Source organism: Acomys minous, assembly GCF_964271855.1.
Source record: "Acomys minous genome assembly, chromosome: 1".
In the NCBI taxonomy this organism is placed as follows: domain Eukaryota; kingdom Metazoa; phylum Chordata; class Mammalia; order Rodentia; family Muridae; genus Acomys; species Acomys minous.
The window spans coordinates 143507525-143530706 of record NC_140483.1 but is presented as its reverse complement, the minus strand read 5'-3'; the positions used below and the strand labels follow the sequence as shown (position 1 = coordinate 143530706).

Below are 23182 nucleotides of genomic sequence, written 5' to 3'. Positions count from 1 at the left end.
TGCTTTGGAAAGGCCTTTACACGCCACTGCTTTGGGAAGTGACTCATGACCAGGATGCCCAGCGTTCTTAATTCCCCCAAACACAGCAATTACCCAGACTTCATCAGCACTGAATCTGTCCCTTTAAAAAGCTAAATACTACCAGGTGTAGTGGCACATCCCTGAAATCCATGTGCCACTCAGGCAGAGGCAGACATCTCTGTGAGCTGAAGGCCAGACTGGTCTGCAGAGTGAGCTCCAGGACAGCCAGGGCTACATAGTAAGACACTGTCGCAGAAAACCAAAAGCCAAACCAAAAGAGCCTAAGCACGAACCACTACACATAGGACTCCTTATGTCATGTCTTGGTAGACTACAAAGTTCCTGTTAGCAGGGCGCATGCCCAGCTCATCTGCACATTCCCACACACTGGCAGCCTGGCATGGACATTTGCAAGCTGGGTAATTCCACACCAACTTTCTGTTTGGAGGATCGCAAACTGATGTCAACACACGGCACCCCCATCCTCAGCGAAGCCTTCCCATTGCCCCAGGAGGGTGGCTTTGGCAAGAGGCAATAGTTAGGGCAGACGAACTAGGGACCCAGAAAACATGTGAAAACCACAACTGTTGGGGAACTCCCTGCTACTGGAGGAAGGGAGAGTGATTAGAAAGAAGCTATTTCCTGTTCCATCTCACCACCCAGTATTTCACAAGGCGGGGTTGAGAGAGAAGGGGGAAGAAGAAGAAAACTAAATTAGTGGGAGGCATTCATGCTTGGGTACACCACCACCGCTCTCCAATTTCCGAAGCCGCCTTCTGGAAGCAAGACAGGCGAATGGTCTAAGATCCCTTCGCCCTTCCGTGAGCTCCTCTATGGTCTCAGAAGGGACCACTTTTGGGATACAGTTTCTCATCTAGTTCGGCTACGTCATCAGCTTAGGTTTTTGTAACCTACACTGCCACCCATGGAACGGATGCTATTCTTTCTTCCCAGGTTGTGGATGAGGAACCGGAAGTGCAGAGACGAGGAGAAATGTGTTACTCCATCCATCGCCCTTGCTAAGGAAATGCCAGATTAATGAGGGAGTTGCCAGAACCAGAAACCCCCACTTTTTTTTCTGCTATGCCAAACTACCTCTTCCTCCAGCAACCTCTACCTGAGCGGGCAGTGGGCTGGTCAGCTCCAACCACAGCACAGCACAGGTGGGGTGCAGAGACCCCCCCCCCGGGCTCTGTGTGGCCTTTTAGGTTGGGGACTCCTGCTACCCTGGTGCCCATTAGTTTCCACAGAGTAACACAAAACAAGAGCCAGGCCTTGTGGCCAGGCCCTCCTTGTGGGCTGCAGCGCCTACACTGCACAGCTTGCTATTTCCTCCTCTCCTCCCCTGAACTCGCTTTGTGCTCAAAGCCTGTTACCACTGTAGATCATTTCTAGAATGCGGGTCTGGCCATCTTGTCCCTCGGCTTAGAACTTCCTGTGGCTCTCCACTGATCCCACCTGCCTCACTGGGTGTGGGAGCTCTGTGTCCTGCAACACTCTTCCTGTCAGTCTAGTGGCCTCTACCATCACTAGGCACTAGACGTTTCTGGCATTTTCTTTGTGAAATTTAAGTCAGTTATAGTTCTAATAGCTGCAGGAAATGTTTATTTACACATATAGTTATTATTCCCTCCACACTAGCTGGAAACACTCTCTGCTCTCTCACCTGAGGTCTCTTGACACTTGGTCTCTGCTCACACATCTCCACACTATGCTCAACTCTTGGTGGCTTATGGATTAATTTACACACTCTGTCTCCTCCAGGCATGGGAGACGTTGTCTTTGAAAACCCAGTGGTGGATAAGACAGCACCTAGACCGGCGGACATGCACTCAACTCCTATTTCCATAGGGATACAGCAATGAACTGGTCTTAGGTGCAGAAAGCAGGCTCAAAAATGTGCCTTTCTATACTTGGCAGTTTTGGATGTCTAGCTGTCCCAGAAATGTTGAATGGGTGTCAAATGGATCTGAAAAGAGAGAGGACAAAGTGGCCTTGCTGGGGGTGGAGGGTTAGGGGAGTTGGGGGGGGGGTGTCTCATTAGAATCTTGGGAGCAAGGTGCTTGGGTCTTAAACACTGATTTTTTTTTAAAAGTGTTCTGCTATGACATTAGAAAGCCCCATCTGTGGAACCCATACCCTCTGAGGTTGACTTTGCTTTTGTTTCACAGTCTTGGAAGACAATGACAGCCCTAGTAAGAACTGAATGTCTCCCCCTGGATCAAAGACCAGGAGGAGGAAGTCAGGCACATGGCCAGCCTGGCCTCTAGGGGTACACAGTTGGCTCACAGGAGATGACCTAAGCAGATGCATGTAAACAGTGCTGAGGCCAGTGTGGTTCTCAACCTTCCTAATGCTGCAACCCCTAAATACAGTTCCTCGTGTTGTGGTGACCCCCAACCATAAAATTATTTTCATTGCTACTTCACAGCTATAATTTTTTCTACTGTTATGATTTATAATGTACTGTGGAGATTGTGACCTACAAGGTGAGATCCTCTGGCTTCTGGTAAAACAAGGCTGTTATAGAAAGGAGAGGCCAGCTTTGCCGAGGACATGAGCAGTACCACCTATCTCGGAAATGTTTTCTGAAGCCATCAAGCCTGAACTTGACCCCTCAGCCAATCAGCCTAGCTGGGCCTGGGTCTGACCCCAAGGAAAAGAGGATGAGCTTCAGATCCAGTTAACCCCTTCTGAAGCCTGTACCTCCTGTCACGGTCTCCCCGGGCCCTAGCATCATTGATGAAGATGCAACCTAATAAAGATACTGCAAGGATGCGGGATGAAGGGAAGTCAGAGTAGCACCTCCAGGGCACAGGGTGATAGGACAGGTACCAAGAGAGTAGAGTAATATAGAAACTGGACAGTGTGTGTGTGTGTGTGTGTGTGTGTGTGTGTGTGTGTGTGTGTATGTGTGTGTTTAGGCTATCCTTGGGTACTGGGGATGGAACTCAGCTCCTCATCCTTGTAAAGCAAGTACGTTACTACTCAAGCTCTCTCCTCAGCCCCAGAAACAGAACAAATTTTACATATCTGCTTTTGAACTTTTGAGTCATTTTCTTTTTTTTTGACAGATAGAAATTTTTCTCAACTCTCTCCCAATCAGGATTAATACGTAATGATGTCTCCCATATACCTGTAGTTCTAAGGCAAGAACTGGGAAGGGGCTCGTAGTAATGGCAGGCTGACTAAGACTATCTTTCTGAAAACCTTTTGTAAAAACACCCTGGAAATAGCCAGGCCAACTGCCAACGGAGCTCCAGAGGAACCGGGTTCTGGTAACTCCACAGCACCAATGCTCTCTCCTAGAAGTAAGTTGTAGATGCATGCTTTCTTTGCTTAGCGTAGACCAAACTTGGTGGACTTTAGAAAAGTGGCTGTCACTTTTCTACTTGGTTATGAAGAAGCTTAGAAGCCACCGGGACACAGGCAAGAGAAAAGGGGACTACGGCTGCGGGTGACTTCCGCGAGCTGGCACTTGCTCACCTGTGATCGTGCTCAGTGCAGACAGGCAGGCTAAGGCTTGGATATCAAGGTTCAGGCTCTGCAAATTTAAAGAAAAGTCTTTAATGGAGTCGAGCCACTCCCCAAATCCACGAAGGCACTGAAGTCGATGCAGGACAAGCCCGTTGCAGAACACAAACTTATCCTCAGCAGTGTTTGACCTGGAGGTGGGCAGAGGAGGGAGAGACATGTTAAGCAGGTATTCTTAGTCTGGCTAACGTGGTATCATCATAACGCATGGGTACCAACATCACTACGGGACAGCACTGGAAGCTGTGTGCAGCACTGCCGTGATCAAAGGTGCCCTCATGGGAATGGACAACCTGTGCTGCTCGTGCTAATGTCCTTAAGGAACATGAGCTGACACACCTGCTCTCCTAGAGCTAGACTCAGTTGCCAGCTTGTCCGGATGGAATGTGAAGAAGCAAGTCCCAGGAGACGATCTAGAGCGGGGCATCTCAATCTGTGGGCCATGACCTCTTTAGGGGGGGGGGGGTTGTCAAATGACCTTGTCACAGGGGTCACCTAAGACCATCTGCATATTAGCTATTTATGTTATGATTCATAATAGTAGCAAAATCACAGCTATGAAAATAATTTTAAGGGTGGGGGCTGCCACCACACGAGGAACTGTATTAGGAAGGTCGGGAAGCAGTGGCCTAGAGGCAGCCCCAGTGCACGGCTTCTGCTGTGGACACGGTCTGCTGCTGACTCATATCTGTTACTGTGTTGAAACCAGAGTGGCTGTGATTACTCACAGCTGTCCCTCACTCCCTCACACTATCAGGCTCAGGGGTTCCCTCACAGGAGTGAGGAGAGAGGGTCATGAGACCCTCACCTGACCCGACACCACTGACTCCCTCCAGGCCTTCCACACTCAGGGGCTCATAACACTGCCCCACCCAATGACATGCAGCCAAGGGAGGTGCTGAAGTGCAAGAGGTGGAAGACTGACTGAAGTTGGGGGGGGGCGGGGCTCCATCTCTGCAACTTTTGGGCAGCTATTATCCATGCTGGGTGTGGCTTTTTGGTGATAGATCTTTTGGGGAGGCACCCACATTCCTTTAAGCAAACCCTCACATATGCTCCCTGTTAGTAAACCCAGTAAACACAATGGTTCACCTTCCTGAAATTGGATAAAAATCATTTCTTTTTTTGTTGGTCCCCTGTCCAGGGCGAATAGACTGTTGTCCAGAGATCTCCCCCAAGGAAAGCCATACAATGGCCTCTCTCTGCAGTAAACAGGAGATTCCCCCTTTGGAGCCTGGAATCAAGGCTGTTCCCTTATTTTCTTTAATGCCAGAAGCCTGAGGCTAGAAATTATAATTCTATTATGCAAACTCAAGGCAACAAGTTTCTCCAAGTGTCAATCACAGAGTCCTCCTTGACCTTAAATAAGGGGGCCGTAAAAGTCTGCTTCTAAGTTTGCCAGTGTGTCCATAACCATCCCCTTTGTTATAAAGGAGCCCTGGGACCTGCATGGGACATGATGGCTTAGCAGTGTAACCTTGGGCACTCCTTTCATCTCTCTGGACTTCCTTTCTCTTATCTATGACACAGGAATTTAATCAGAATTTCCTAAGGTTGCGGAGGGAATTCAGTAAAAAGAAGGTTTTGCAATCCCATGCACAGTGCCTAGCACATGGGAGGATGCAGAGCAGCTTCAGTGTAGCCTATTGTCGATTTTGTGGGATCCTTACTTTAATGCTGGCTTCTCTTTACCTTTAAAATGTGTTGTTGCACATTTCTCTCTAGGCCGATTACATTCGCAAGCCAGGGTCTGTATGAATGAATAGCTCTATTCATCCCGTCACTCAGCAGGTATTTACCGAGCACCAAGGCTGACCAGCTCCGGGAGACAGGCACAGCAGAGAGCTTGGTAAAGTGTGGTGTCCACCTGCGTGGAGCTTATCCTCTGCTCAGTCCTTTGGTACTTGCCTCGGATGACAGGCACAGCACTACCAGCTCTCGTGTGCACTGGATTGGCCTCGAATTAAGCTACAACCTGGCAGTCTAGCCACAACCACCTCATCTCTCTCTCTCTTGGACCCCTCCACAGGGGCAAGATGGACAGAATGTTTCAACCTCAAGAGTTAGAACATAGACTTCCAACCACCGGTTTCAGAATAGAGGGAGTATGAGTTAAAATGCAGATTCCAGTCTTATTCTATGGTGTACCAGGTCAAAGCAGGCGGGAACAAGGCCCCAGAGCTACACTTTGTGCAGGAGTTTCTGGTGTCTCCGTATGAAACAGGACCAGGTGGTAGAGCAGAGAGGGAGGGAGATGGTTTTTTTCTTACAACACCTGGCGAAATACAGATACTATCTCTGAAATATGGTTGAAATGAAGCAAGGAAGGTGGAATTAAATATGCCCTGGGTTAAATAGAAACTAATACATATATTAGTTTTTATTTTATTTATTTATTTGTTCTATTTTATTTATATATTATTATATACTAATATAATATTAGTTTTTATTATATAATTTATTATATTTGTATATTAATATAACATTATATCTACATATTTAAAGGACATGTGCAGAGAGGTGCTTAGGTCTGGAGTTCAAGCTGTTTGCAAAAAGCACTTCCTGTTGGGCATGGTAGTGCACACTTGTGTCCCAGGAGGGGTTGGGGCAGAGAAAATTCCAAGCTCAAACTCAGCTTTGAGTCTCAGGCCAGCCTAAGCTACCTAGTGAGACCTAGTCATATAAAGGAGAGAGAGAGAGGGTGGAACAAACATTTTAATCCTAGGGCTCAGGGGTAGAGTTTTCAGAGCCCGCCCCCCAGGCATATTGCAATGGTCACTTATGAAATAAAAAATCATAAGGCAAACCCAGCATTTCCACAAACACCTTCCACACCATGCGAACAGTCCTGAGCCACAGACTTGAGGGAGCACCAAATCCATCCTCATTGTTAGCATAGAAAAGAGCTGGATTTCCAGTGTGGCGATGCCCTGCTCAGAGCCCTCCAAGGTGTCTCCTCCTGTTAGACCTCAGACTAGAACCCAGGGTCCTAGCTGCCACTCCCCTGTGCCTTGTGTTTCCCCATCGCTCAGTGTTTTAATGTTTCAAAGCATTTCATCTTCGTTTCTTGAACAAACTTCTCACTGTTACAAATGAGAAGGCGGAAAGAAGATAAACTGAGAGGACATACCTGATGGAAAGTCTAAGCACAAACAGCTCCAAAAAGGCTGATTCTATGAGTAACGTCTGATCTTCCTTGGGGAGATCAGTGAATCCCGGGATCTTTTCTGCCCAGCTTCTGGACACATCAATGGAGGCCGTCAGAAGGTTGTAGAACTGCTGCACGTGCTCGGCATCTGTGCCTGCAGTGGCCTGGTCGGTGGGGCAGTACTAGGAGGTAATGCACAGAAAGCAGCCTCACTTAGATTGCATGGGGATGGCGCCATCGTTTGAGACTGCCTCTGCCCAGATGTCAGCGCTTAAATCCTGCCCCCCCCCCCCTTTAAAACCCATTAACATTCCCAGCCTCATCGGATCCTCCCCAATGACCCTGAGACATAAAATAAAATGAATTTATTGTTATCATCCAATAGATAGAAGTCCCTTCAGGTTCCATCAGTGTGCGGGTTTGTCAAAGTCATCTGGGGAGCTTTATAAAGCATTCATGTCTCAGTTTGCCACCCCCCCCCCCATCCCCCAGAGAGACCAATTTAAGTTGTCTGGAGTGAGATCTGCCCATTGGGAATGTTTAAAAGCTCCGCAGATGGCATCCTGTGGGACAAACCACTGTCCACATGGGCACTACTGCCCAAGGACCTTGGGTCTGAGTAGGCCTTCTGGCTCCATGTGTTTTGTTGTAGCATTGTGGCCTCCCAATAGGATGCTCCCAATAAGAAGCCAGAGATGTTTAAAGTATACTCTTTAGACCAGTAGCATCAGATGTTGAGCCCAGGGACTTTAACCCCAGTTTTATTTGGGCTCCTAACTTGTGAGATGTAGTGAGCCCCAGTGTTCTCCTCCGTGGAGTAGGGAGAATAAAATCCTTAAAGCTCTTTGAGATGGTCCCTCTATGGGAAGGGCCTGAGATGCAGAGTGAGCTACCAACGACATTTGATGTTACTGACAGAGTTCCCACAGTATCACCACACCTCACCTTTCACATTTATTGAGTTAAGGACCGTATTGCATTAAGCAGAAGCTTCCTAATTTTCACCTCAACCCTCTAAGGTCTTTGACAAACATCAGGTCTAGTCCAAAGCCCTGCCGCCTGTGTTCCCAACAATCCCACAATTTGCCTGGGATAATACTAGGCCCCAGATATTGGTTGGTATCATGGAGTACAGGAACAAATCCAGGAGAGGGAGGCAGCCCCCTTCCCAAAGACATCTGGAAAGGCAGTGAGACCCCGAGTGAGCCCACTGTCTCTTTTTAACATGTACTCTCTTCACTGGAGGGGCATTGAGGAGAGAGATCAGCTGTGCATCTCTAGAAAAACCACACAGCCACTGCTCTGCACCTGTTGTAGACCCTGGGCGCCTTGTGGATTAGCTAATTGCTAATCCTCTTGCCTTCAACGGTTCTATGTATTGTGAAGTCACACCAGGTATGATGTTATGGCCTAGAATTTGACACCAGTCCAGCATGATTTTTGGTCTTAAATAGTGGGTTGGATAGAGGGTGAAGATTGAAGGGTGTAAATGTCCCCCAGGGTGTAGGAGCCCAGGTAAACTGTTTCCTGCATTGACTGCCTCCAAATTGGGGCTCATAAATCAACAACAGTTCTGCTGTCAGTGTTTGTTCAGAACCCATCAGAGCATGCAGTTTTCACCAGGGTTCTCTGCAGGCCCAAGCCCTGCTTGGTTCACAGATCCTGCCTGCTTGGGGGCATGAACTTTAGTTTGACAGAGCTCAGCAAGAAAAAAGCTCAGCAGGCCCAGCTTGCCTGACTGTGGCCCTTTGGGAATGTTAATGGGATTCACCTGCAGTCATTCTTATTTTTTTCTTTCTTTCTTTTTTTTCCCCCCCTGCAGCCATTCTTATCCAAGGTCCAGAATTCTGGAACCACACTGGATAAAGGCCGAGCCCAGTAACAGGTAGATCAGCACCCAGTGACATGGGCACAGAAGAATCATGTATGTTCTTTTGAGCATAAAATTTAAAGAAACAGATTAAGACTTCCAGGTGCTCTGCCTGGCCTAGCCATTTACTCCTGGGAGTGGAAGAGTTAGGTCCCCAGCTGTGCTTCCTTACAGTCACTGTATGTCTGGGCTTGGGTTTGGGGTTACCAAAGAAGACCCCAAGTTATTTGTTCATCGATTATCCCAGTCAAACATGGACCAGATATAGAAGGATTTTTAAAGTGAACTTTTCTCTGTTTCTGCTAATGTGCAATCCCAGCATATCAGGATGCTTGACCCATCAGAATCTGGCGTTAGCACTAGTGAGACCCGTAGCATCACCTTCACTAGCAGCCAGGGCAGAATGGAGGTCTCAACTAAGGCCCTAGAAGGGAGTTGGGAGCTACACACAACAGCAAACGGATAAGATTTTCGCCCAAAGTGTCTGCACGCTGCAGTCAACAGCAACCGTGGGGGTCAGGTTTCAGCAGTGGCCCAGGCTTGTAAGTTATTCAAGTGGAGAAAAGCACTCTGAAAAATTAGCCATGTGATACTTTAATAGCTGAATGGAGCTGAATATGTATCACACTCTTGGCCCTTGATAAATATGTGAAATATCCCAAGGAAATAGATTCTGACCCCACTGCCCTTAGATGTAACTTTTCTCTCAGCCTTTATATCTCACAGGCAACAAATGTGATCATTTTATGAGTCAAATTATGCATACATAGTCTTGGTCTCCTGAACCTTAAAGAGTGCCATTTTACAGCTAGAGGGATGGCTCAGTGCATAAAGCCTTTGCCATGCAATTGTGAAGAACTTATATAAAACTCAGATGGGCATGATGGCCCACCCAGAAGACTAACTCGCCCAAGGTGGGCAAGGGATCCCTGAGGCAAGCTGGCTAACTAGAGTAGATAGCTCCAGGTTCATGAGAGACCCTGCCTCCATATAGATGGTGAAAAGTGATGGAGGAAGACACCCGACATCAACCTCTGGACTTCCTCAAGACACATGTACATTCACCCCACAACACGCCCCCAAATATATTTGAACACAAGTACACACCACAGGTAGATATGCTGACAAATAAAATAAATTTAAAGCAACATTTTAAAAATTGGTAATGATTGGTGATGAATGCATTTTTCTCCCAACTTTCTTTTGTCTGTGCCCCTAAGAAAAACTAAAGACTAAAAAACTAAAAAACTAAAAAAAAAAAAAAAAAAAAAAAAGTGTCCCTCCTGTCACTAATGGTGTCACTAGAGGTGATTTTTCTAGCACCTTCTTTCTCCTTCACTGGCATGTGAGCACCACAATGGCAGAGTTTTACCAGATCCACAATCCATGTGCTCCCCTCACCCCCCTATATGTTTGTTAAGTGAATTTAGTGCTTCCTGGAAATTTTATAGCTCATCCTTTCTCATCCCTAGATAAACTGGGACCTTCAAAGGAAAGTCAAATTGTCGTTATTAAAGTGCAGTGGTGGCTCTCAAACTTTACAATGCCAAAGAACCATGTGAGAGGGCTCTTGTTAAAATAAAGATTCTTTCTGGCCTCCTGATGGTCAAGTCCGGTTCAGTAGGTCTGGGTGTGACCCAGGGGGACCTGCATGTTAAAGCAAACACTACCGTTCTGTGTCGTTGAGGCACTCTGGGTACCACACTCAGAGAGATGCGAGCCTGAAGGCAGTCTGGGCACCACATTCAGGGAGATGCAGGCCTGAAGGCAGCCTGGGAACTAAGGGAGATGCTGGCATGGAGGCAATTTGGGTACCACACTCCTCAGGGCTCACATACACAGAAGAACTGCTTGTAGCAGGTGTGATTATGATGACAGGGATAGGGGATAAGAGCCCTACAAGGGACCACAGTAGTGCACTTAGTCCAGTCTCTTCACCTTTCAAACTGAGGGCCCTGATGGAAGGAACTGGCTGATGCCACCCAGTGAATCAACTGGGCAATTTCTTCCCCAAAGCTTCCTGAAACCAGCATTTGTAGCCTTCATGCTGTAGTCTCTGTAAGTCTAACATGTGCTGGTCACGTTGGGTCTTAAAGGCTATCTCATTAGCATGGAAGTGGCATACGCTGGTGCCTGGTTTGATGTGAGGGATCGTTCTCGTAGCTGCAGTCTGTTACTGCCCTAAGTGCGCCGATTACCAGAAAACATCCTAGCGTGCTGTAAAGTACTCGGAATGACCAACTAATGAGGACATTAAGGATATTTCCTCATTAGTAATTATGCAGGCACTGAAGCCGAGCCCAGCATCTATATATACTTGTATTGCTAAATTAAAAGCAACTGTGGGGCAGGGAATAGCAGCATCGCGGGTAGAAACAAATCAAATGTGACATGTTTTGACTGCGCTGATGTACAGTGATCTGAGCTCAGTTTTGAGGGAGAGAAGTTTGGCCCACAGGAGAAGTGCAGGTTCCCGAGCCAGGAATGCGTCACAGAGCTCAGGAGCGCTCATCCTGGCCTCTTAAAACATTCATTCCCTCTGTGACTTGGAACAAAACCCTTCCTTTTTCCACATTTGGGGGAGAAAAGGGCTCACTCAGTTTCTACCTTTAAGGCACAGATCCTGCTTCGTGGAATTGAGAGGCACTGGCTGGCAGACCTTTTCTTCCTTCTCTATTGGCCTGATCACTGGGGGAAACTGCTAGTACCGTTAATAGACTATATTGGCCAAGTCAACTGTTAGGCTCAAACGTGACCGGACAACCTGTCTAACATGCAATAAGCTATGAACACATACTACAGTGTTAATATCAGTAGCTGAGAGAGGGATTGGGTGGGTGCTAATGTACAGCAAATAGTGTTTCTTTGTATTTACTTCTAAATGAATTAACTTTTGGGAAAAGATATTACCATACAGTATTATACCATAAACATGATGATATAGTATAAATGCACAGTACTATCATTGTAGTTTGTCAAGTAAATTGTCCTTAACTTCCAGGGATAGTATGATGGCACAGAAGCAATTCCTTGAGTGGCTGTGGCTCGTCTCAGCCCTGCCACCAGTCTTCAGCCACAGAATTAGCCCTGCTGAGCTTTAATTTATTCCTCTGAAAACATGGGGGTTGTCTTAGATGATCTCAAAGTCATTCGGTGCTATGATTTCATAATTATAAAATTTGAAAGGGAAGGTACTATACAAGCTAAGTTTCAGGCAATGCCAATCTTTAAAAACAAAAACACTGACACTATAGTTTCTGTGGCACAGAGTCGAGGGCTTACATAAAAATATTTTTAAAAGAGAAAAAGAAAATACTTAAGATGGCATCTGGCTCCACATAGGTACTTTGTTTCATTCATTTAGAAAAGTTCCTCTTTCCCTCCTTATCTATCTATCTATCTATCTATCTATCTATCTATCTATCTATCTGTGTATGAGCACTCCAGTGCCATGGCATGGGGTTTGCTTCTCCCTATTTACTACATAGGTTCTGGGGATCGACCTTAGGCCATCAGGGTTGGCAGCAAAAGCATTTACTTGCTGAGCCAGCTTGTTTCATGAATTTTGTGTTCTAAGTGTATGTCTGTGTATGTTTATATAAGGGTATATGCACATGTGTGTATGCATGTGTGGGTGGAGATCAGAGGTCAATGTCCAGTGACTTCCTTGTTGATTCTCCACCTTTACAATTTTATATTTATTTGAAAAATATTAATTACTTGAAAATGTCATATTGTCAATGCATGGTCTTAGTCATGGCTCTATTGTGAAAAAACACCATAACTAAGGCAACTCATAAAGGAAAGCGTTTTTTGTTGTTGTTGTTTTTGTTTTTCGAGACAGGGTTTCTCTGTGTAGCCTTGGCTGTCCCGGACTCACTTTGTAGACCAGGCTGGCAAGGAAAGCATTTAATTGGGGTCTTGCATGTAGTTTCAGAGGTTTAGTCCATGCTCGCCATGGCAGCACAGTGGTGCTGGAGTACTAGCTCAGAGCTACATCCTAATCTGCAGGCTGAGAGAGAAAGAGCCTGGCCCTAGCATGGGCTTTTAAACCCTCAAAGCACCCCCCCATCCCCGACAAACACACACACACTTCCTCCAACAAGGCCACACCTACGCCAGCAAGTCCACACCTCCTAATCCTTCTCAAACAGTGCCACTCCTTGGTAACTAAACATTCAAGCAATGTGAGCCTATGGGGCCCCTCTTATTCAAACCACCACATCCATACAAGGTCTTTTTTTTTTTAAATCATATTCACCCCCAACTCCTCTCCCTAATCCATTTTATTTTTGAGAAAGGGTCTCACACTTAACCTAAAGCTCATCACTGGCTAGACTGGATCCTGGGGTGCTGCCACCTCCCCAGCTCTGGAATTTCAAGTGCATGCTGCTGTGCCTAGATCTGTATGTAATGCCAAGGATTTGAACTCAGGTCCTCACGTTCTTGTGGTGTGCACTTTGCCAACTTAGACATCTCCTCAGCACCAAGTAAAGTTATGTAGTCATGTGTGTGTGTGTGTGTGTGTGTGTGTGTGTGCGCGCGCACACGCACGTGCATATATATGACTACTTACTTATTCTTGTATATTCCTGCATGTAAGTACTTACATTAAGGAACCAAAAAGTAAACCTCAGAAGCATAAAATCTTAAGAGTCAGAAGGGACTTAATGCCATGTAGCGAACCCTTCCCTTTGTGGAGAATCCTGTCACGTGCTGTCCTTGATTACTCCTTGGTTTGCTGACCTCACTACGACTGCAGTTGGCATGGACCAGAGAACTTGTCCTCAGAGCAGGTTTGAAGACACCTCCCCTCCCTCCCCTCTCATCTTCTTTCTCTAGATTTGCCAGGGGGAACAGAAGTATTCCTTTTCTTTTTGACACAGGGAAAAGAGAGCGACCTAATTTCTACAAACCTCCCTTCCTATCTGTATGTCTTCTTCTCCTCCTCCTCCTCCTCCTCCTCCTCCTTCTTCCCTCAACCATCCCATTACAAGTTTCTAGAGACAGTGTATCTACATCCCCCCTAAATCTGGTCTTGGATTGGACTCAGTCCTTGAAGTGTGATCTGAAAGGACAGAGTCCATAGGACCATATGGAATTGAACTCTGGTTCTGTTCTTCTTACACCACAGCAGGTAATTTAGCAGCCCGCCCCCCCCCCCATGCACATCTTCTTTGGATCATATGCCGAGTGTCTATGGAATAAACTCCTGAATGAACCACTGACAAGCCAAGGCTCTCCCCTTTAAAAAGAAGAAAGAAAAAAAAAACCCTAAATGCTGAGCTTCACATTTATTTTTGTTAACTTTCTTCGTGATGGTTTCAGCCCTTCCTGTTCCAACCTGTCGAGATCGTTCTGAATGTTGATACTGACATCCATCACATTAGCTATCCCTCCCAGCTTTCTGTCATCTGCGAATGTGATCAGCACGCTCCTGTGCCTTCTTCCAAGTTTTTGATGAAAGCTCACTGTATTTTTTAAAAAGTCTTCTAATTTAGTTGATTTGGGTCCAATTTTTTGATAATTTTGTAGAGCTATCTAAATGCAGGAGAACCCAAGCGATGAAGTTTAACCTGATTCCAAAAACAATGCAATTAAAATAAATATGCTTTGCAAAATTGAGCTGGGCCTCAAAGGTAGCATCCACATGACCCAGACTTTGGCATGAGCAATCTGCTATTTGGGGCAAAGCTAACAATTAAGTTGGATAAATGTTTGTTGATGAGGATGATGACTCCAGACTAACAGACTGAACGGTGCAGAGGCGAGCAAACACACTGGATTGATTTTTTTCAGTGTAGAGACAGTTCCCAGCTGGGATAACTCATCGTAGTGGGGAGACAATGCCACCACATGAGAAATTAGACCATGGAGACTGATAATTAGAAAGTTTGGGGATACAATATCATTGGGGGGGGGCTCAACTTTTCTGGACTGACCATTGGTGGGAATGCCAAATGCCAGGGGATGATGTCAGGTTGCATGCTACAGCCTTAGCCAAGGCAGCACCTATAAGCTATGTTACTGCAGATGAACTAGTGGGGGGTGGGGGAGGGGGATTTGGGGAGGAGAGTCTTCATGTCCAAAGAATCTGGTAGCTTCCTCCCTCACTGCAACCAGAGTCAGTGATGCCTGACTCCTAATTTGACCTCTGACAGATTTTTGTTTTGTTTTGTTACCTTGGGCCAGTCAATCCCTTCGCCTCTCTCTGTTTTGAGTTTCTTATTGGGGCCATAGGGATAATAATACTTCTATCAATGATGTTGCTATGTGGTACCTGACTATGTCGTGCCTATACGTACTAGCATATTTGACAAATGGTCAGAGTAAAGAGTCTGATCAAGGTAACAACATACAGGGTACCATGCTGATGTTTTGACAAATGCCACCATATTTAATCTTAACAAACAATCCCGGGGAGCAGATAATATTTCCAAATAAAAAAGATGAGGAAACCAAAGCATTAAAACAAAAGTCAATTTCTCAAGGTCATCTGGCTAGGATATGCTGGCATTGGGATTTTCACCTAGACTCGCCTGCTTTCAAAGCCTGAGCCGTTAGTCACTGTATCATTCTGTTGTGCTATTATACTCCTGGAGGCTTGACTTTCATCAAGAGATGCTACTTACAATCAGAACAAGAGTCCTCAACCTTTGGTGCTAAGGATCTACCACGCTACTTACAGGGAGTCTTGTGACAAGGTGTAGAGAGGGCCTTGCTGACTAGAAGGAGGGTAGGGAGGAGGGCAAGAGGCTCTCAGCAGGTTCATCCATCCTTTCTGTCAACACCAAAACCCAAAAGGAGGCCACATAGCAAAGGTATACTCTTGTTCTCTGCCAGACATTCACCCAGATGCTGGAAAATGCTGAATTATCCATGGGGAAGGCAATCAGATCAACCAATGGGAGACCCCCACACTAGCCTCTCTTCATCTGTGTTTCTAAGCATGCTTGTCTTCAAGTGGAAGTAATGCCCCTTATAGCTCGTAGCTGTTTTCAAGGGTGTAATGAGATAGCGTGATACAATGTTTAACATGAAGAATTATTCAGTAACTAAGATTTTTTTCTTCCTCTTCCATCTGTATTAAGATTCTATTTTACTGGAACTCTGTTTTTCAAGGTTCTATAAAAATGGCATTATCATAATGTTTGTAACTTTTCTCAAAAATATTCTCTTATTACCCTTCTCAGTGCAGTTCGCAAGGTTCTATAAAAATGGCATTATCATAATGTTTGTAACTTTTCTCAAAAATATTCTCTTATTACCCTTCTCAGTGCAGTTCGGATTCAAGGAAATTTGCAGACTTCATACATGAGATTTAAAAAAAAATAATGTCCTATGTGAAATTAAAACGTTGATATGTTTTGGTTGACTGAAATAACAACATTGGTAATAGTTTATGTTTTCAAAATGGTTTTGTCATCCTTGTGTGACTGATACACAAACCCTTCCCTGGTGTTAAATGTGGTCATCATTTCCACTGTGCGGGAGGAGAAAGCCAAGCACACAAGCCAGGTGACACAGACAGGAGACAGAGAAGGCAGCCTTCCATCCCAGTCCTCCTGATGGCCCTGATGCCAAGGCGGGGGCCTGTTCCTCTCCAAGGTCTAATCCCCACCCACCACCCCACCCCACCTCCGAATAAGCAGCAGGTTGATCAACAAGGCTACAATTGGGTAGACTGCGTAAGGGTGACTTGAGGCTCACCCAGAGAGTCCGATCACAATATGAGAAACACAGTAGTCACAATCTCTCAAGCACCAAGGAAACAAAACTAAATTCCTACAAACCGTAGTTCACTTGAGCAGCTTTCATTAGCCCCACCAGGAACCCTACAACCATAGGTGTGACAGGTGTAGCCCTGTCAGGGTCTGCTGGTGAGGCATTTAGAGTCAGCAAAGGCAAAAGCTATCTGCTATAGTGAACGTACTAATGGCTAAATGAAGCTGGGCTATAGAAAAGGCTGAGAACTGACTAGCACAGTGCCAGGCACAGTCATTCAATCAGCTCTCGTCACTGTTATGACTGGAGAATCATACGAAAGAAAGAAAGCATTTGTAAAACTTACTCTGGAATAATCAAGATCTCTGGGCGTTGCATCTGTTAAAGCTCGCACGAGGGCATTCATCATGCAGGTAGGAGGGGATGGCGGCGAAGGCTGCGAAGGCTCCTGCTGTAGTGGGCTCTTTGGTTTGGAAGGCAGCCGACCTCTCCTCCCTTTCAGACTGTCTGTACGCACAACTGATGAGACACAGAGAGACAGAGAGAGAGAGAGAGAAAAAAAAACCCAATGTTTAAAGATCACACTTGGAATAGGCATAAACCACGAAGAAGAAGAATCCAAACACATTAGAGTGTGGCAATGACGAACGAGATCCACCATTTCAAAGCAGTGTTCGGTTCGGAATAAAACGCTCAGCAGTGATCGAGTGAGAGTTGAAATAATCAGAAAAAAAAAAAAAGCCATCGCACACTTAACATCCGGTGACGAGTTAGCTCCGATAAATCCCCTCAAACAGAACAATGGCTTTTTAAAAATTTGATTTTTGAGAAGTTAGAACAAGCAGACCTCAGTGCTACTTCAGTGTTTGAAATGTTTGAAAGAAAGACACACTAGGAAAATTTGCTGCCTCAATGTAAATATTAGCAGACTTCCCTGTCTGAGGATACACACAAGCAAGCCAGATGAAAAGCATATGGTCTTACCTTCTTTAACCATCCCGACACTGAGACACTTCTGAAATCTGCAGTATTGACATCGATTTCGACGTCTCTTGTCTACTGGGCAGTTTTTATTTGCCAGGCAAACATATTTTGCATTTTTCTGCACTGTTCTCTGAGAAAATATAACACAAAGATAGTCAACTAATAGTTTCTGGAAAGAGGCAAGACCTGACAAGATGTATTTTAATTACAATGTGAAAAGCGACAGTGCAATTTGTATAATTAGATAAATTTAATTTCCTAACACGCTAGCCTGCAGGAAAAACAATTTTATTAGTGTTCCTGGCTGACAGTGAAAATCATCTTGGGTTGTTCTGAAGCGAGTCTCAGGAGGCGCCCAACTCTGAATGATAAAATCATATCTGAAATTACCAGGTCAACATATCGTACCTCGGAGGATTAGATTATCTCCACATTTAATATCCCCTTGGGAACAATTTTCTACTTGTTCTACTCCCCTGATTATCACTGACCTTATTAAAATAAAATCAGAATTATCTGGGCTGGGCTATGTATGGTGTCACTATTGTAAGCCAGATATCACAATAACTGGTTTTGTTACTCAATAGAGATGAAGCCGTACAGAGTAAAATCAGAGTCTGTCTTGGTATATATAGTTTTAATTCTAAGATATATAGGAAATTATGTTTCAATTTTTAAAAATCCACATGATTGCCCTGCTTAATTCATTTTATCTTTAAAGGATACATATAATAAACTGACCACTTCTGACTTTGAAAGTAAATTCTTAAAGTTAGATAGAAAAAAAAATCACTATCATATCCAAGAGAGAAAATCCAAGGCCAGGTAAGAATAAGAGAAGGAAGGAAATATGAAGCTATATGCACCCTGGTATTTTATATATGACTATTATTATATGACACCAAAAAGAACCACATTATCAATGACACGTCAATGCTTGATGTTGTAGATAAAAATAACATCACACTTTTCTGAATCACATAGAATTTTGAGGGCAATAATTAAACATCTCTTATGCTCAAAATATAAAAAAGTGCTTTAAAAAAAAAAGCATGACAACCTTTGTGCAAATGGTCGCATTTTTCACACTTAGGATGGAATGTTCCAGAAGGACCTGAATCTACACAACCCCACCCCAGAGCAGAACACGGGAATTTATTTAGGGAGTCTGGGCTAAGCTTTAAAAGAAGTTTAGGTAACCTTCGCTTGGTGATCTGTTCTGGGTTCAAAACTCTAGTTTTACTTTTGGTCTTTATTTTCCATTCTTCTTCCTTCCCAGGTTACAGTTTTACTCTGTCCCCTTTTCATTTTCACTTAGGGAAATGGTTATACATATGATAAAGTCAACCTGTGTCAAGTCTAAGGCATAGCTGCTGCATTTTAGAAAGCAAGACTCGGAAAGACTCGCGAGTTTTCAGCACCTCCATTCTCAGCAGCCTGTCCTGACAGCAGCCTTTGAAGGAAGTTCTCATTCATAGAACATGCCCATACCTTCCAGCACCCTGGATGACTTTATCCCCAAGGGCCTGTGGCATTTTACAGCAGGTATACATTTTCCCAATAGCCTGAAGCCCTCTCCGCATTTGTGTGCGTCTGCACAGTGCAAGGACAAGAGAGATCGTTACAGTTCAATCACTGGGTTCCATCATTAACTGCACTTCATGTCACTTTTTTTAAAAAAAAGAATTCAATTTAATGGTAGAAAGCCACTGGGTAAATCCAGCTCCGGTTCCCTTAATTAACAGATCTGTGGGGTGGCCCTACCCCAGCCTGCTCCCACCCTTTCAAGTATAGATCTGTTTTTAAGAGAATTGCTGAGGAAAAGGGGAGCTGGGTGTGGGAGGGAGGTTACTGTACCCTTCCAGACTTGGGATGTTACACTCCCAGGTTGTGATAAGTTCTCAGGGGTCTGGGGACGGCTCTACTGTGGAGTTTTAATTCATCGCTTCTTGGAGTGTCTTTCCTTCCTCCCTTCCTGTTGATGTTTACTGACCTTCACCATTTCCACTGAAATGTTATAATACCCCAACCTGCTAAAGGAATATAGTTACGTGGAAGCAGCTTTGGAAATCTTGACTAACAGGGGAGAGGGAGAGAGAGAAAAAAAGAAAAGGGTAGAGGTTAACCCAGCGTTGGAGATTAGCTCAGATGGCTGAGAACCTGACTGGCAAGCACAAAGGCCCAGGTTCAGCCCCTAACACCGAGGGAAAAACAAGGACTAACAGACATGGCTCATTAAAAGAAAGTTCTGTCCTTAAAATATCATAAGGCTGTGCATCTGTGAAGCACTTAACATCTTTACCCAAGCATCCTTTCATTTACCTAGAGAATTTAATGACTGACATTGTCACAACAAAAATAGTTGCTTGTCATTTCGTATGTACAACCAGAAGCATGTGCATTGACATAATGCTTTAGAGTTTTCATTCGATAATAAGTTTTTCCAGACAGGGTTTCTCTGTGTAGCCCCGGCTGTCTTGGACTCACTTTGTAGACCAGGCTGGCTTCGAACTCACAGAGATCATCCTGCCTCTGCCTCCCTAGTGCTGGGATTAAAGGCGTGCGCCACCACGTGGCCTTACTTTGGATTTGATGCACTGGCTGGGAAATTAAGGTCTAGAAAGAAGGCTTATGTCCAATGTTATAAACTGGTAGGTGACAAGTTAGGATTCCTACTTGAATCTTGCAGCTCCCATCGCGGCATGCTCCTAAACATATTCAATTTGCCACCCAAGTCATCACCCAGTCAGCATCACACTTCACCTATGTCATTTGTGTGGGTCTGTGCGTGCCTGAAGTATCAGTAGGTTAGGGTGTGAAGAGACTGGAACAGAAGTATCTAGAACCATCTGAGGCTCAATGACAAAAGGAAGAACAGCAAAAGAGTAAGTAAGCTGACCCCCTACACACACATCAGGGATGGGAAGACAAGTGAACTCCAGAGTCAAGGGATGCCAGCTGTCCCTGTGGCAAGCCTGCCCAAAGGGTGCTTGTCCAGGCTTCAGTTTCTTTGCTGATAAATATGGAGAGGCTGATGATGCACTCACTGTACGACTCTCCATGCGTCTATGGGAGAATGGGTACACATGTGGGTACTGTGTGCGTGCACAGATGCAGGGAGGAAGGCGTTCCTAGAGGACTGGGTGGGTTGGCAAGGCCTGGCTTCTGTCTTCTACCCTCTTCTGGACTAAGCTGTCCCAAGCCGCCTCTAGCCAGTTTTCCTCTCCCTCTATCCGGCCACTGTGAAGCTAGGAAAGGGGAGCCTCTTGGGAGCACAGGGATATGAGTTGACTTCCTGTCTCCACCTCACTCTCTGAGCGTGAGCTCTGTGGCAGTGGAATGACTCCTCTGAATCTCCATTTTTCTCCTCTAAGAAACAATTAGCATCTATCTCGAAAGCACACTGAATAAAACAGCTAGTGAGTGACCAGATTTCAACCTTAAGTCTGTCTAATTCTAGGCTTGCAGTTCTTCCTGTGAAGATTGAGACTCGACTGCGCAGACCTGCCATTCAGGCGCTATTTTCTCATTCTCTGGGTGGACAGGGAAGGCATGATGATGTTTGGGCATTGCTGAAGTTTAGACCCTTTTGAGAATGTATAGAAAACCCTGTTCAGGAAAAAACAAACAAACAAGAAACAAACAAACAAACAAACAAAAAACCCAAAACAAAACAAAACAAAACAAAACTCTCAGAAGGCAATGCTAAGTCAGGAGGTTGATGCAGACCCCTCAAGTGCATGGACAGCTTGCGTGGAAACTTCAAGTTTAAAAACCCTGGGAAAGATGGGTCTGAAGTTCTAGGCCTAGGAATGCATAGTGTGTGGGATTGTCGCTTTCATCCTGGCAAGGGCAAGGATGTTCCTATACCCACTTAGATGTCTTAGCAAGGGGTCTGACTGCAGAGCGAAGGAAGCACCTGGAAGGGGCATGCTCTCACCTTGAAGAAGCCCTTGCAGCCCTCGCAGGTGCGTACCCCGTAATGCTGGCAGGCAGCATTGTCCCCGCACACAGCACACGTGCCCTCTCCGGATGATGAGCTCCTGTTGGGTGGCGATGGCAGACTGGGGCTCTCTCCCAGCAGGCTGGAAGCGGTAGGGGAGGTTGTGAGGCCCAGTGGTGGGAAGGTCAGTGTGGCCGTCCTCTTGGCCAGCGGGAGCCCGTACGGGTGGCCCTCGAGCGCCGCAGCTTGGCTGCCCGCGGCGGCAGCGGCTCCCAGGGGCAGGCTGAGCGCAGCCGCGGCAGTAGGGTCATAGCCTAGGTGGTGGCCGCCCGCAGGGCTGGGAGCCGGAGGGTGTGGCGGTGAGGGCTTGAAGAAGAGCGGGAAGCGCGCGGCGGCCATCGGGGGCACCGTCTTCATCTGCGGGTCCAACAGCGTTCCGGGAGCGATGCAGCCAGGAGCCGAGGGCAGCTCGTCCTCCCACAGCGCCCCCGCCTGCGGGGGGAAGCCTGGTGTGGTTGGGGTGGACGGCGGAGACTGCTTGAAGTACATGGAGGTGCTAGGCAGTACCTCGTCCTCGGGGCCAGAGGGAGGAGGAATGGACGGCTGTTGCTGCTGCTGATGGTGATGGTGGTGATGGTGATGATGGTGATGGTGGTAGCCATGCTCGCGGCCCTCTTCCATCTTGATCAAAGGCCGAGGCCCGGAAGGTGGCATTTGGTACAGGCAGGAGGGCTTGAGTTCGCAGCTGCTGGGGTAGCCCTCCATGAAGGTACTGAAGCTGGGCAGGGACGTCGTGGCGGTGGCCATGATTCCCGTGCTACCGAGGTCCATGGTCAGCTTGGAATAGTCAGGGTTCATGATTTCTGTGGTGTATTCCGAGCCATAAGTCTGCGTGGCGTAAGTGGACCCCGGAGGCGAAGGGCTATATTGGGCTTGCACGCAGGGCATATCTGCAGGGACAGAGAATAGGGCTCAGAAGCCAGTTGACACTCCTTTGCCAGCTGGGTTCACTGCTCTTGAATCAGGAAACAGGAAGTGGCATCTTCTCCCACCTGCTGGCAAAGACTGAATGCCCCTAGCTTACTCTCTTCCTCGCTGGCTGGGAAGACAGCTGAGTCCCTGACTGACAAAAGGACCACAGGAGCAATGAAAACTGACGTTCTGGGGATGACCACACCCATCTTCCCTCCCTTGATTGGTCTATCAGATCCAGTTACTGGATGCTTTCCCTCATAAGCCCAGATAACAACAACAACAACAACAACAACAATTTATTTTATATTATTATTATTATTATTATTATTATTATTATTATTATTATTATTATTATTATTTTATAAAAAAGATTAAGTCCTAAAAACTAATTGTGGGGTAGTCTCTCTAGCCATAGAGAGGGAAGTAAATATCTTGGTAGTTAATTTGGGGAGAAGGATGTCATTGGTCCTGAACACACACACACACACACACACACACACACACACACACACACACACACACTGATTTGTAAACCCTTTGGGTTAGTGAAAAAAGATTCCTGTGTGGGACAAAGGGAGGCAATGACATGCTAACATTTTATGAGTGCCAACTAAGGCTGCCCACACAAGTTGTGGTCGCTGCTTCCCACCCACTCCTCCAAGCAGGATTAGAGCCTGCACAGACTGGACCCCCACTGATGACTTCAGCCAGCTTAAATGGTGAAGTGGGCATGTAGGCCCAGGAAATGGACTCGGGGGAGTTGATGCCATCTGCAAAGAAAAAGATCAGCTGTAACACAGCACACTAACCAACCCCACTCTCTGCTATACTCTGTGTGTGTGTATGTGTGTGTGTGAGCGCGCACACAAACACACACACACACACACACACACACACACACACACACACACACGGACATATATATCCACTTCCCAATTCTGACTAATATGATATTCTGACCTAGTAAGATTAAAGCTGTTTT

At 45.9% G+C, this 23182-nt stretch overlaps 1 protein-coding gene across 1 annotated transcript in view; it reads right to left on the bottom strand.

Annotated features, from left to right (window-relative positions):
• NR4A3 (nuclear receptor subfamily 4 group A member 3) overlaps positions 1 to 23182 on the bottom strand; it is a 41878-nt gene that overhangs the window by 11881 nt on the left and 6815 nt on the right. Inside the window, exons 3-7 of the mRNA XM_084774206.1 lie at positions 21223 to 22175; positions 17283 to 17412; positions 16645 to 16817; positions 6686 to 6885; positions 3508 to 3686 (exon numbers count right to left, since the gene is read on the bottom strand). Of these exons, the coding sequence (XP_084630332.1) occupies positions 3508 to 3686; positions 6686 to 6885; positions 16645 to 16817; positions 17283 to 17412; positions 21223 to 22173 (1633 nt within the window). The 5' untranslated portion in view covers positions 22174 to 22175. The remainder of the gene's footprint in view (positions 1 to 3507; positions 3687 to 6685; positions 6886 to 16644; positions 16818 to 17282; positions 17413 to 21222; positions 22176 to 23182) is intronic.